Source organism: Lepidochelys kempii, chromosome 2 (genome assembly GCF_965140265.1).
Source record: "Lepidochelys kempii isolate rLepKem1 chromosome 2, rLepKem1.hap2, whole genome shotgun sequence".
Classification (NCBI taxonomy): Eukaryota; Metazoa; Chordata; order Testudines; family Cheloniidae; genus Lepidochelys; species Lepidochelys kempii.
In genome coordinates, this window is record NC_133257.1 from 121,915,314 (window position 1) to 121,930,442 (window position 15,129).

Here is a 15,129-nt window from a genome sequence, read left to right on the forward strand (position 1 = left end):
GAAAAAATGACAGCTGAGCTACTGAAAGCAAAAACATACTCCATATTAGAGTCAGGAGATGCTTTTTTTTTTATTTTTCAGAAGTTTTAACGTATCCATACAGATATATTCAAATACAATGACAGAAAACACAGCAATATCGTAGCAATGTTATATACAATGCTCACACAACAGCCTTAGTTAAGGGAGGTTAAGATTAACTGGTTTTCAAGAATGTCAGATTTTAAAATAAGACCTCAAACATTAGACATCCGGGAAACAGAGAGTTAAGGAAGCACTTCTCAGCCAAGACAGCAAAAGTGTGATATGAACTTTCACATACTGTGATCTTCTTTTTTGTTCCTGCTGAGCTTAATTAGAGGCAGTCGTTTTGTGCCACTAACAGACATTTTGGACACAAATGAAATATAACTCTGGGGCCTGCTCTATACATAAGCTTGAACCACAATAACTAAATTGGTTAAGTTCATATCTTTTGTTGCGTTGGTGCAAAATGGTGTGTAGACCAGCCCTATCTCTCTTCAATCCGTAATAGACTCCTAACCCTGATCCCCCTTAACTTCCCACTATCACCATGGAAGCCAACAACTAGTTCACACCTCCGTTAGCTGTAACTCCCATAGCTGCACTGCAACAGCAGGCTTGTGCCAGGAGAAAGTGCCCCATTGACAGTGCTGAAAGAATCTCATTACAAGAATGTATATGCATTACCATATACAGTATATACCCATACTAATATAAATAACCCACCTATATGTATTTATATAGTCAAGACACTAAGCTCAGGACCACTCAAAATATGCACTTAGAATCCTGTTGCATAACTAAACAATTTGCTGTGTAACTAATATTGCAACACAACCCTTCCGTAGTGTGCACATCAATGGAAGGTGTCCACAGACCACAGGCTCAGAACAGGTGGTCTTATCTGGGCAGGGTTGTTTCATATTGCAACAGACCCTTAAAAGGTCATTATTGTTTTTCTAGCAGGGGGCTAGCTATTATAGTGTTGGGACTTAGATGGTATTTTGATGAACAGCTTAGTCCCTTCTTCTCCATCAATCAGATTGCTATGGGGCTTGGAACTAGTAAAGAATACTTTTATAGAGCAGTGCACAAGGTAAGAAACGTTGCAATTTTCAACGTCATCAGGTTTGCACTTCAGATCTTCCAAATCTGTAATAGCATCAGTATGACTCTTTAGACTTTTAACTCTTTCACTTTATTTGGAAGGTCTCTGATTGATGCTTGAATTTCAGCTGTCACAGATATGAGCTCAATAAAAATGTCTTTAATGTCAGTATTTGTAGAAGGTGTAGGCTTATCTCTTTCTACATTCTTTTGTTTAAGGCATGCTCATTCTGTAACAAAATAAATATTGGAGATGGATCTCTTGCCTTTTGGGGAAAAAAGGTATGGATAGATTTTCCCCTTGCTGATATTTAAGCAGCAACCTCTGCCTACCTCTTTCACACTCCTTCAATTAAGCTATTTCCTTTTCCCCAATTCATTCTTCTTTTCTCACTTTTCTCTCTTCCTTCCATTTATTTTCTCTTTTTCTAACCCCCTTTCTTTCTCTTTTCCCCTTGTTTTTTCTGTCTCCTTACCTTTCTTTATATTTTAAAGAGGAAAAAAGAAAAGAGATTATCTTTGTGTTGCTTTATTCTTATTTCAAAGCAGATGGTATCTTCTTTTTTCTTTAGTTATTTATTCTTCCATTCTTCCATCTTTTCTGTTGAAGGAAGTTGTATACATGAGAGTGGAAGGAAGAAAACAATGGGGGGTCTGTCTCTTTAACTCCTTTTTTCCTCCAGAGCTACAGGGCAAACACAAATCTGAAATCTGTTCCCCTTCCCTTGTTTACAGCAGTAAATAGATGATGATTATGTTTATTTCTACTTCCTCCTGTGCAATTAGGTTGCTAGTAGCTCCTGTTGTTGCAGGGTAGCGGCAGAAGGGTAAAAATAATTGTGAGTAGCTCCCCTGCTGTACAGGATACCAGACAGTGCTGGAGTGGGCGGGAATTGTAGTGGAGATCACCTTGCTTCCTACTAGGGCTGTCAATTAATCACCTTAACTCATGTGATTAACTCAAAAAAATTAATCACGATTAAAAAAATTAATTGTGATTAATCACAGTTTTAATCACACTGTTAAACAATAGAATACCAATTGACATTTAACAACTATTTTTGGATGTTTTTCTACATTTTCAAATATATTGATTTCAATTATAACACAGAATACAAAGTGTACAGTGCTCACTTTATATTACTTTTGATTACAAATATTTGCACTGTAGAAATGACAAACAAAAGAAATAGTATTTTTCAATTCACTTTATACAAGTACTGTAGTGCAATCTCTTTATCGTGAAAGTGAAACTTACAAATGTAGATTTTTTTTTTGTTACATAACTGCACTCAATAACCAAACAATGTAAAACTTTACAGGCTATAAGTCTACTCAGTCCTACTTCTTGTTCAGCCAATCGCTAAGACAAACAAGTTTGTTTACATTTATGGGAGATAATGTTGCCCTCTTCTTATTTACAATATCACCAGAAAGTGAGAACAGATGTTCGCATGGGACTTTTGTAGCTGGCATTGCAAGGTATTTACTTGCCAGATATGCTAAACATTCATGTCTCTTCATGCTTTGACCACCATTCCAGAGAACATGCTTCCATGCAAATGATGCTTGTTTAAAAAAAAACACATTAATTGAATTTGTGACTGAACTCCTTGGAGGAGAACTGTATCCTGCTCCATGGTTTTACCTGCATGCTGCCATATATTTTGTGTTATAGTATTCTCGGATGACGACCCAACATATGTTGTTTGATTTAAGAACACTTTCACTGCAGATTTGACAAAATACTAAGAAGATTCTGTGAAAGTAGAATGAATTAAGAATGAATTATATTGAAATTATAATTCATTAAAGAAATGCTACTTGAAGGGTTTGTTGAAATATAGTTGTCAGGAAGAGAAACATTAAGGCGTGTGAGACAATGGGTCCTCAAACTGATTAACTTAGAGCTTCTACTGAGCTAGGAGATTGGTAAACGTTAGTATGCAAATAAGATATGTATGTATATTTGTCAGTTTCTGCTTCCTTTTGTCTCTTATGTTAAATTGGCTTTGGCTTAGCTGTAGAAATAAGTTATCTTTAGCCTCAGAGAGGGGCTCACATCTGGGTGCATTGGCAAAGCGCTTTGCTAATAAACAGAGTGGTCTGACAAATTATGTGAGTCCTGAATCTGACTTTGACAATTCCAATATCAGATTTCTAAAGATAGCTACAGCACTCGACCCAAGGTTTAAGAATCTTAAGTGCCTTCCAAAATCTGAGAAGGACAAGGTGTGGAGCATGCTTTCAGAAGTCTTAAAAGAGCAACATTCTGATGCAGAAACTACAGAACCCGAACCACCAAAAAGGAAATCAACCTTCTATTGGTGGCATCTGACTCAGATTATAAAAATGAACATGCATTGGTCCGCGCTGCTTTGGATCGTTATTGATCAGAACCCGTCATCAGCATGGACGCATGTCATCTGGAATGGTGGTGTCAAGGTTCCTCCCCCACTCTGAACTCTAGGGTACAGATGTGGGGACCTGCATTAAAAACCTCCTAAGCTTATCTTTACCAGCTTAGGTCAAAACTTCCCCAAGGTACAAAATATTCCACCCGTTGTCCTTGGACTGGCCGCTACCACTACCAAACTAATACTGGTTACTGGGGAAGAGCTGTTTGGACGCGTCTTTCCCCCCAAAATACTTCCCAAAACCCTGCACCCCACTTCCTGGACAAGGTTTGGTAAAAAGCCTCACCAATTTGCCTAGGTGACTACAGACCCAGACCCTTGGATCTTAAGAACAATGAACAATCCTCCCAACACTTGCACCCCCCTTTTCCTGGGAAATGTTGGATAAAAAGCCTCACCAATTTGCATAGGTGACCACAGACCCAAACCGTTGGATCTGAGAACAATGAAAAAGCATTCAGTTTTCTTACAAGAAGACTTTTAATAAAAATAGAAGTAAATAGAAATAAAGAAATCCCCCCTGTAAAATCAGGATGGTAGATATCTTACAGGGTAATTAGATTCAAAAACATAGAGAACCCCTCTAGGCAAAACCTTAAGTTACAAAAAAGATACACAGACAGAAATAGTTATTCTATTCAGCACAATTCTTTTCTCAGCCATTTAAAGAAATCATAATCTAACACATACCTAGCTAGATTACTTACTAAAAGTTCTAAGACTCCATTCCTGGTCTATCCCTGGCAAAGACAGAATATAGACAGACACACAGACCCTTTGTTTCTCTCCCTCCTCCCAGCTTTTGAAAGTATCTTGTCTCCTCATTGGTCATTTTGGTCAGGTGCCAGCGAGGTTACCTTTAGCTTCTTAACACTTTACAGGTGAGAGGAGCTTTCCCCTGGCCAGGAGGGATTTCAAAGGGGCTTACCCTTCCCTTTATATTTATGACAGGTGGTCGAAGATAAAGGGACATACAAATGATTAGCGCATCTGGCACGTAAATATCTTGTGATGCCAGCTACAACAATGCCATCCAAACGCCTGTTCTCACATTCAGGTGACATTGTAAACAAGAAGCGGGCAGCAATATCTTCTGAAAATGTAAACAAACTTGTTTGTATTAGCGACTAGCTGAACAAGAAGTAGGACTGAGTGGATTTGTAGGCTCTGAAGTTTTACACTCATTTGTTTTTGAATGCAGTTTTATTTTTATATAATTCTACATTTGTAAGTTCAACTTTCATGATAAAGAGATTGCGCTACAGTATATGTATTGGATGAATTGAAAAATACTATTTCTTTTGTTTTTTACAGTGCAAATATTTGGAATAAAAAATAAATATAAAGTGAGCACTGTACACTTCGTATTCTGTATTGTAATTGAAAATCAATATATCTGAAAATGTAGAAAACATCCAAAAATATTTAAATAAATGGTATTCTATTATTATTTAACAGTGTGATTAATCGCACAATATATTTTTTTTAATCGCTTGACAGTCCTACTTCCTACTGTTGCTTTTTGTCCATGGCCTAGCTAGGAGGAGGATGACTGATCTAGGTACAGGAGAGCCTCTTAAGCAATTCCTACTATGATAGGGTAACAGCAGCTGCTCATTAGCAGATTCTGACTCCTGACGCATAACCTTTGGTATCCCGTGCCTATGTCATGTAATTAGAGCAAGGAAATAAACATAATTCTCTTGCCAGCACTGCTCTGTTTCACATCCTTATTTCATGATGGCAAAAGCAAATGTAACCTTTGCCAAAAATTGATCAAATTAAGTCAGCTGAATATTTTAGTCTGGAAAAAAACCTGGCAGAGAATTGGAGCAGGTGGTTTTAGTGCTTCCAAAATCCCTGCAAGCAATTGCAAAGACAATGGAGAAATTGGAGAGAGTGAAATCCTCCATATGGCTATTTGGGGCAGGCCTAAAGGCACTGGAAATGTATAATACATTCCAGTGGGAGCGTAAGCAGGATATAATAAGTGGAATACATATAATAACTGATAACTCAATCTCGGCTGATGCAAACTCACAAGGGGTTGGCAGCTGTCATTCTTCAAGATGATCTTCATGAGCCAAATGTGTCCAAAGTCCTGATTAAAACACAACAGAATTGTACTGAGATTGAAAAAGAAATGCTGGCAATTGGCTTTGCATGCGTGCAGTTTAATGAATACGTTTACTGACAGAAATTGATCATGGTAGAAAAAAAAGACCATAAACCACTGGAAGTCAAATTACAGAAACCATTGTGTAAAATTTCCCACTTGATTTAAGAAAACAAATAGGAAATTGTAAAAGTACTTATTAAATGTGAAATACAAGCCTGACATAGAGATTCTTATAGTAGATATGCTTTCAAGATCACCTGTAAAAAAAGCAACGAACAGAGATGGAGGAACAGGCTGAAATAAATATAATTCAATAATACCCATTTCTGAAACAAAATGTGACAAGCTCAAATGAGATGCCCATAATGACCCAACTTCACAATAGCTTGAGAAAGTAATTCTATATGGATGGCCAGCAAAAGAAGCCCAGGCACCTTCAACTTGAAGCACAAAAACATACTGGAACTATAGAGATTAAATTTCTCCATTGGATGGGATTCTGTACCAAGGATGAGCATGAGATTGGAAATGCTAAACATAATCCCCTGTGCCCCTGTGGGTATTGAGAAGTGTAAGAGGAGAATGCAAGTTGTCCTATTATGGCCAGGCTCTAAGGTTGCTATTGAAGACAAGGCAACCAAGTGTAAAATCTGCAATAAATACAGGAAACAGAATGCAGAAGAAACACACAAACCAACTGGGATTCCAGATCACCTTGGTCCAACTTTGGTTTATGTCTATCTGAGTTAGAGGGATAAGATTACCTCTTATTTGTAGACTTCTATTGTTTTTATTATTATTATTGAGCTCTTAGATCACAGTTTGCTCACTGTGGGATTCCAGATGAGTTAGTAACAGATAATAATGTTCCACCATTCATAAGTGACTCATTTTCATTTTGGGAATTCCTTTTGACAAATTTGTTCAAAATATGCCAAGCCCTTCCTATGAGTTGGTAGACGATCCAGTGCTAACAGCAAAGAACTAGGTGTAGTAAATAAGGCAAGCCCTAGAGGATTCAGGGATGCACATTTAACATTGCTGGCATATCGCAACAAACATCACAATGATTTACTAGGATCTCCAGTTCAGAAACGTATGGCTCAAAGAATAAAAACCTTGGTTTCAACATCAATCAGGTTTCTTAAATCAAATACAATTAGCCCTAAAGTAGTTTCAAAAGTAGCTATATGTCAGGAAACTTGGCATGTGACGCAACCACTGCCTATCATGCTGACCAGTATCTTCTCACGTTAACTGTCTCCCCCACCCCAGCATACATCCCATCAGAAGTGGAACACAATGTTCACTTTTGGAAAACAAACTGTTAGCATCCTGCCACGATAATACCAAAGTCATGTCATAGCCATCCCTGACTGTCAGTGAAGTGGAAGGGACAGAAGATGCCTAAATAAAACCCGGGGAAGAAGTTTCTAGCCCTCGTGGTTGTGAAGAAAAGCTTCTAGATATAAAGGATCATAGACAAGAAGGAAAATAAAAAGAACCCAACATTTATTATCATTTTCTTTTTTAATCTTGTGATTTTTAAGCCGATTGTATGCTTTTTGGATGCCTGCCATATGATTTTTGGACCATTAGGATTGATAATTCTGCCTTGACCTCTATCCCAGATGTGTCTAGCTCTGTATTTTATTAATTGTCTGCATTAATCTGTGCTGGTTGTTTCTGGGTCATATGATATCTGCTTACCTCCTGCAGCAGCCCTGACTGACTGTTCTTCCCTAGGAGGTGAAGGAGCAGAAAAGGCAGAGAATCAGACTGGCTGGGCAAGCTGGAAGTTATCTGAAGGCTGGAGCTTTTCCCATCGTTACAAGACTGGTTCCAGCGGAAGCCAAAATCCCCAAGTGGGTCTGGGACCCATGTCATGTAGCCTTGACACATTTCAAGTGACTGGAGCCAGGAAACAAACATCAGTCTCATATCAGCTCTCCTGTGTGTCACATCCTAGCCATTACATTACAACAGAGAGGGTGTTTGGAGGGCAGAAGGAAGTTCTTAATCCTAGATCCTCAAAGGTATTGAGGCATCTAACTCCTACTGAAATCAGTGGGATTAGGTGTCTCAATACCTTTGAGGATCTCGGCCTTAGTCTTTTGGAAAAATAGAACAAGAAATTACTCTGTAGCAGCTGCAGGCCACCTCTAAGGCCCAGAAAAAATGGCCACTCCCGTCCTACCAATAAAAAAGGTCCTAGTGCAGACTATAGCCAATTGCTAGACTGTTTTAGAGAACCATTTTACAAAAACCAACCCACAATATGTGCACATCTTTTAACCAGCAGCAAGGCAGTATAAAAACCGGCCAGAAGGCAACAGTACCTGATGTCATTTCTTGTTTTCTTGTCCACAGTGGGACTTGGCTAGATCCAGGCCACACCAAGGACTTTCACCACAATGGTGCTCACTGGAGGGGAAGCGGAGCTATTGCTCCAGTTATCTGGTCCCTGTTTATTCTAATTTGCTGGTCAGCACCATATTGAGGAGTGGGATATAGGCAGAGACACTAGCACTGTTTCTAGAGTCTTCAGCCTGCCTGCCTGTACTTTTAGTGATCTTTTCCTTCACCTGGAGGCATCTGAAATTGGACAGATATTCTCACAGGTACTGGTTGTATTTTGGGACACTGTTCCAAGCTGTGCACGTGCACACAGATCTTAAACCCCGCACATACGGCGAAACACCACGCGCACTCCAGCTTCGGCTTTATTTTATTTATTTATTTTGCTTCAGAGGCAGCACAGAAGAAATTTTTTGGGCACACGGCCTGTTAAAAATTAGAGGGAACATTGTTTTGGGAATATTTTCTCACCAAGAAAGACATAAAAAGGACACTTTTTGTGGCAGCCATTTTGAGTGTGGCATCACCTATATGCTACCCTATCCTATTACTTTGATACTAAAATTGCCAGATGCCTTTGGTCATTACCAATAACTCACCTGTTACCATATTCTTCAACTTGTAACATAACTTGTTATTGCTAGATTTTGGTTGAGATTTTAAATGCACAAAATTAGGGACATATACAATTATGGTTGCCACAGCTGCTGTAATTTGGTCATTTGAATCTACATGGTATTATGTATGTATGACCTTTGGCCTTGGAGTTTATTTGCTATAGACCCATACCTTTCAGCTTCTTCAGCCCAGGGATGATGATTATCTCATCAACTACACCCTCAAATTACCATATTACTAATAATTAATTTTATGCAGTTTCTTAAATGCACACCAAACATTACAAAGCATATAAGTGAAGGTCTCTCAAGCACTGGGACCCTCCCACCTCGCAGGGTCCTAGAACCCAGGTACCAGGCCAGCCCAGACCAAATGGCTATACCACAGTTAAACAACCCATTAGCCCAAGCATCATCAGCCTGAGTTACTGGGTTTTTAATTGCAGTGTAGTCATAGCAATGGTGGCTACATATAAATACTGAATAGATATATGGACAGAATTCAGCCTCAGACAACTGAGGGGTTTAATAGTAGTACTCATCACTACTCTCTGGTGGCATCCCTCCAGGAAAGATATAAGTCATTTTAGTTTGTTTCCTTGGACTCCCACTACAGTAGAACCTCAGAGTTACAAACACCTCAGGAATGGAGGTTGTTCGTAACTCTGAACAAAACATTATAGTTGTTCTTTCAAAAGTTTACAACTGAACATTGACTTAATATAGCTTTGAAACTTTACTATGCAAAAGAAAAATGCTGTTTTCCCTTTATTTTTGTAGTAGTTTTTGTTTAACACAGTACTGTATTTGCTCTTTTTCCCCCCTGTCTCCGCTGCTGCCTGACTGCGTACTTCCAGTTCCAATTGAGGCGTGCGGTCGACTGGTCAGTTCATAACTCTCGTGTTCATAACTCTGAGGTTCTACTGTACCTCCCTCAGACAGAACAGCAGTATCTTTAGGTTGACCATGTTAGATACTGTCCAAGAATAAGAGAATGGATTTCTGTCCTGCAGTATGAAATCATCAGTTTCATCCATGTGGTTTCCAGACTATTTCCTGTCCTGAATACAGATACCGAAGGGGCCCCTATGTCATCTTTGGTTTGATAAGATCAGACACATCTTTTGGCTGGTGTCTCTTTCTCCCATATTCTCTCTGAGTCTTGTAAGGTCTTCTAGATTTATATCGAACATTATTTTCTTTCCATTCCTTCTGATAAAACACTTGCCGTCATGGTGGTAGTTTCTCAACTAATAGAATTCTTCCTCTCTTGCTTCCTCATATTTCTATTCAAAACATTTAAACTGAAATCATCTCGCTTCTTTTCTCGCTCCATGCCAACTCCTTCCCAAATCTCTAGAGCCCTTCACAGATACAAAATTTGTATCCTCATCCGATCCGCAAACCGCAAAAATGGTCCGTGGATATCTGCATCTGCGGATTTACAGGGTTCTACAAATCTCATCACTGCCTTCCCACCTTTCACTGCATCAAATTCAGGCTCCTTGCCCTCACCTTCAAAACTGTGCATGATCTCTGCCTACATCTCAGCTCCAGTTTCCTCCCACTCTCTAATCTCCTTGTAGTATTATTTGCACACCCTTCTTTTTTTCTGTCTTGGTTAGTCTCTTTTGGCTGGGACCTTGTTTTGTTTAGTTTGTAAATAGCTGTGTGCAATTTTAAGATGCTGTATAACACTATTATTAATAATATAATCTGTGGGTGTTTCTCATTCAGGAGATAATTATATCCTAAGCTGAGAAAACTCAGGGGCCTATATGCCTATAGCAAATACATTATTTGGTTAAAGTGGAGGAGTTGTTTAATTCCGATTGCCCAGAGCAGTTTTGTGTTTTTAATTGCCCTACGACTCTCTTCGGATTCCATCCTGCAAACAATTTGCTCGCGCTCCGTATCCAGGACTATTAGCTCGCTGAGCCCACAGTTCTTTCTTAGGTTTCAGAGGAGCAGCCGTGTTAGTCTGTATCCGCAAAAAGAAAAGGAGTACTTGTGGCACCTTAGAGACTAACCAATGTATCTGAGCATCAAATCTTTCTTAGCTACTCACCAGCTGCTCAAAAGCCTGGGCCCCCCTGAGGGTCAGCCCCGCCGAGCAGCGGCACCACCAGCCGAGGTCCACCTCTGCAAATCAGAGCCCGGCGGTGCCCAAATTTCCTGCCAGGGAGGCCAAACCTCCCACCACGGGGAGCAGGCTGGAGGCTCTGCGCTTCCGCCCCGTGCAATCCGCGGGCACGAACCCGGCCTGCCCCCCCCCCCCAGCGCCCCCGCAGCGGCGGCCCGTTCACAGCTCGCGCGTTCCTACCGATTGACTCCCTACCCCGAGGGCCAGGGCCAGGCCCGCGTCAAGGCCCGGCCAGGAGCAAACTCCCCGCTAGCCACCAGGGGGCGCTCGCGCAACCCCCCCAACCGCCGCCTTGCCTCGACCGAACTGCGTCCCGGGACGTACCCACGGGAGACCAATCCCCGCGCGCCTGACGCCACGGTGGCCAATCCGCGGGCAGCATCGAGCCTCACAGAACTCCGACCCGCCCGGCTAGCCAATCCCCTCGCAGCTCGCCCGTCCCGCGGGCCAATCACGGAGCGTAGCCGCTGTCCGCCCTTTCCCTCCCCCTCCCGCCTCCCGTGACAGAGCGGTACCCTCGGGCCGGGGCTCGGGCGGCGCAGAGCGGCCGTCGCCGCGGAGCGAGCTGGCCCTTGGTGCTGCCGGCCGCGGCCCCGCCCGCCCCGAGCCATGCTGCTGCTGCTGCTGGCGGCCGCCTGCGTCGTGGCCTTCGTGCTGCTGCTCTACATGGTGTCGCCGCTCATCAGCCCCAAGCCCCTCAAGCTGCCCGGCGCCCACGTCGTGGTGAGTGTGGGGGCGCCGCCGCCGCCGCCCCGGCCTCCTTCGCCCTCCTCACCCGCCTCCGGCCCCATCGCCCTGCGGGGTGGGCGGCCCCCGGGGCCAGGCTGGTGTCGGGGCGAAGATGCCGCCTTGCCTTGGTTTCTTGGTGGGGGGGGCTGCGGGTGACTCGAGGTGGGGACCCTGCCGGGACATCGCGGGGTATGTGTGTCTGTCGGTCTGTCTGTATGCACCTCCTGTAGACAGCGGGTGGGAGGGGGGGGTATGCGTGTGGACGCATCTGTGCGTGAGGTGGGAATGTAGTGCGCTTGTGTCCCTGTGTCTATACGCAGCGTGGGTGTGTAGTGGGGGGTGTATATACATAGGGTGCATGCCTGTGTGTGTATATATACACACAGTATATGGATTGGGGGGTGTATATACATAGGGTGCATGCATGTGTGTGTATATATACACACAGTATATGGATTGGGGGGTGTATAAAAATGTGTGTGTGTGTGTGTATATATATATATCTCCATATGCATATAGTGTGGGGGCGGTGAAATGTATATAGGTGTGTGTATAAATACGTTTGTGTGTGTGTGTATCTATCTGTGTAACCCTTCTGCCCGTCAGAGTTGGCAGCAACAAGGGCCGGGTTCAATATCTAGGGGATCCATTCCAATAACACAATGCAAACCGGCTGGAGCCCCCACCCAGTGACCTGGGACAAATATATACCACCCCCGCTGGGCGCCTCCAAGAGGCAATACTTCCCCTCTCACAAGCACATGTCTGAGTGTAGCAAAAAGCCTTTTAATAACAGAGAGAAACAATGTGGCATTATGTTGGGGAAACACCACCAATAGGATTCATAACACAACCCATGAGCAAAAAACCCACCCCAAGCAAATTGAGGCATGCCCTTTTCCCTTTGGTTCTTGAGTCCAGCAACCCCAAATCACCCAAAGTCCCAAAAGTCCAATGACCCAAAAGTCTCTGTCCCTGGTCAGGGCAGCCCCAGAGTTCGAAAGTTTATCTGTGGAGCTTTAACTCCCAACCTGGGTGGAGATGGGATGGGGGTAAGAGGCACCTTACATGATCTGAAGCTGACCGCCCCACAGCTCCATAGGCCTCCGCTCGCCGCCCTACAAACTCCTTCGCTCAGCTCCGCGGCCCACAAGCAGCTCCCGCTGTCCTACGAATTGCTCCACCAGCCTGTCCACAAGGCACTCCAGCCGTCCCGCAAACTGCTCCACAATGTATCTTCAGGCTCCCCCACTACTTAACACAACGCTCAGTGATTTCAGCTCTTTGGTGACTTCAGCTTGTAGTAGGGGAGCCTCAGTGCTGGTGCACTGTTAGCCCAAAGTGAGCTCAGCAGCCTGTAACTAGACTCCTAATGGCTCTGATATTCCACAGTGGAGAGAGGAGGAAGTGCAATTAGCATGTAAGGCCCTCACCAAGGGGCCCATGCCACCAAGTATTAATACTTGTCCCCAGCGTCTCTCCCTTCGCAGAGTTTTAAAACCCATGACCCTTGCCTAACGAGTGCTATTTAGTTGTTGGTGAATCCCTCCATCATAACAAAAGGCCAAGTACAGTTCCAAGCACAGTTCCCATAATCAGCCTAACAACAATTTATTCTTCCTGCCCCAATAACAGAGACACTGGGGATCCCACAGCAGCCAAAGTGACCATTTGGGCAGCTATGGCCTCATTCTAGGCAGGGTGGGTGTGCCTATGCAAATGAGATCGGCCCCTGAAGTTCTTTTCCACAACTTACCACACCTCACCACCAGATGTCAGGGTGGAGCTCATCCTGACACTGCTTACATCTATATATATATCCACATGCATATATACATGCACATAATGTGTGGGTATAACGTGCGCACATAGTGTGGGGTATGTGTGTATATTGTTTGCTGTGTAAGCAGTGAGCTTCCTTGACCCCTACTTCAGCCCCTCCCCCCATAGGAAGACCTAGCAAAAGAAGTTTGTGTCAGCCTCTCCCCCTGGATTAAGTGGGATTGGAGGATCAGTTTAAAAAGCACTCCCATGGTACAACAAAGTGGTGGTGATGGTGATAACTGATTGCAATGTTCACCAACATTCAGACATAATTTAGTTTAACTGGAGAGGAAGGGACATCACATTTCTAACCCCAGGAGATTTATATTTTTGTCCTCACTGTAGTAGCTGAGGTCCTATCTAGAGGTAGTTCTTAACTATGGAGCCACTGTCAGTGCCCTATTCAATATACATGTTTAAGATAGGCACTGGGGATGTCTAAGCAATGTGAGAGGTGCTCTTTGTGTGTGTCTCTGGGGAACCATTGCTTATCTCAGCTGGCAAAAGACATGCATCTGGTTCTAGTTGGCAGCCGGTGTCAAGTGGAGTGCCCCAGGGGTCGGTCCTGGGGCCGGTTTTGTTCAATATCTTCATAAATGATCTGGAGGATGGTGTGGATTGCACTCTCAGCAAATTTGCGGATGGTACTAAACTGGGAGGAGTGGTAGATACGCTGGAGGGGAGGGATAGGATACAGAAGGACCTAGACAAATTGGAGGATTGGGCCAAAAGAAATCTGATGAGGTTCAATAAGGATAAGTGCAGGGTCCTGCACTTAGGACGGAAGAACCCAATGCACAGCTACAGACTAGGGACCGAATGGCTAGGCAGCAGTTCTGCGGAAAGGGACCTGGGGGTGACAGTGGACGAGAAGCTGGATATGAGTCAGCAGTGTGCCCTTGTTGCCAAGAAGGCCAATGGCATTTTGGGATGTATAAGTAGGGGCATAGCGAGCAGATCGAGGGACGTGATCGTTCCCCTCTATTCGACATTGGTGAGGCCTCATCTGGAGTACTGTGTCCAGTTTTGGGCCCCACACTTCAAGAAGGATGTGGATAAATTGGAGAGAGTCCAGCGAAGGGCAACAAAAATGATTAGGGGACTGGAACACATGAGTTATGAGGAGAGGCTGAGGGAGCTGGGATTGTTTAGCTTGCAGAAGAGAAGAATGAGGGGGGATTTGATAGCTGCTTTCAACTACCTGAAAGGGGGTTCCAAAGAGGATGGCTCTAGACTGTTCTCAATGGTAGCAGATGACAGAACGAGGAGTAATGGTCTCAAGTTGCAGTGGGGGAGGTTTAGATTGGATATTAGGAAAAACTTTTTCACTAAGAGGGTGGTGAAACACTGGAATGCGTTACCTAGGGAGGTGGTAGAATCTCCTTCCTTAGAGGTTTTTAAGGTCAGGCTTGACAAAGCCCTGGCTGGGATGATTTAACTGGGAATTGGTCCTACTTCGAGCAGGGGGTTGGACTAGATGACCTTCTGGGGTCCCTTCCAACCCTGATATTTTATGATTCTATGATTCACTGGGAATGCACACTATCTTTGGTATTTTGTATTGTTAAATTGAATTTATTAGTCTTTAATGACACTTATAACCCTAGATTTACTGGATACTTCATATTTATTGTTTCCAGTAGCATCTGCAATGTGGTACAGGTTGTATAAACACAAAAGAATTTATAGTCTAAGGCAGGGGTGGCCAACCTGAGCCTGAGGAGGAGCCAGAATTTACCAATGTATATTGCCAAAGAGCCACAGTAATACATGAGCAGCACCCCCTAGCAG

At 43.3% G+C, this 15,129-nt stretch overlaps 1 protein-coding gene and 1 long non-coding RNA gene across 2 annotated transcripts in view; one reads left to right on the forward strand and one right to left on the reverse strand.

Annotated features, from left to right (window-relative positions):
• Window positions 1–59: 59 nt before the first annotated feature.
• On the reverse strand, window positions 60–10,939 carry LOC140907070 (uncharacterized). The gene is made up of 3 exons (XR_012157356.1): window positions 10,711–10,939; window positions 5,590–5,649; window positions 60–1,732 (listed from the first exon to the last, which is right to left on the reverse strand). It is a non-coding gene; the product is annotated as an uncharacterized lncRNA (long non-coding RNA).
• A 342-nt stretch (window positions 10,940–11,281) lies between these two features.
• KDSR (3-ketodihydrosphingosine reductase) overlaps window positions 11,282–15,129 on the forward strand; it is a 47,030-nt gene continuing 43,182 nt past the window's right edge. Inside the window, exon 1 of the mRNA XM_073332215.1 lies at window positions 11,282–11,508. Within this exon, the coding sequence (XP_073188316.1) occupies window positions 11,395–11,508 (114 nt within the window). The 5' untranslated portion in view covers window positions 11,282–11,394. The remainder of the gene's footprint in view (window positions 11,509–15,129) is intronic.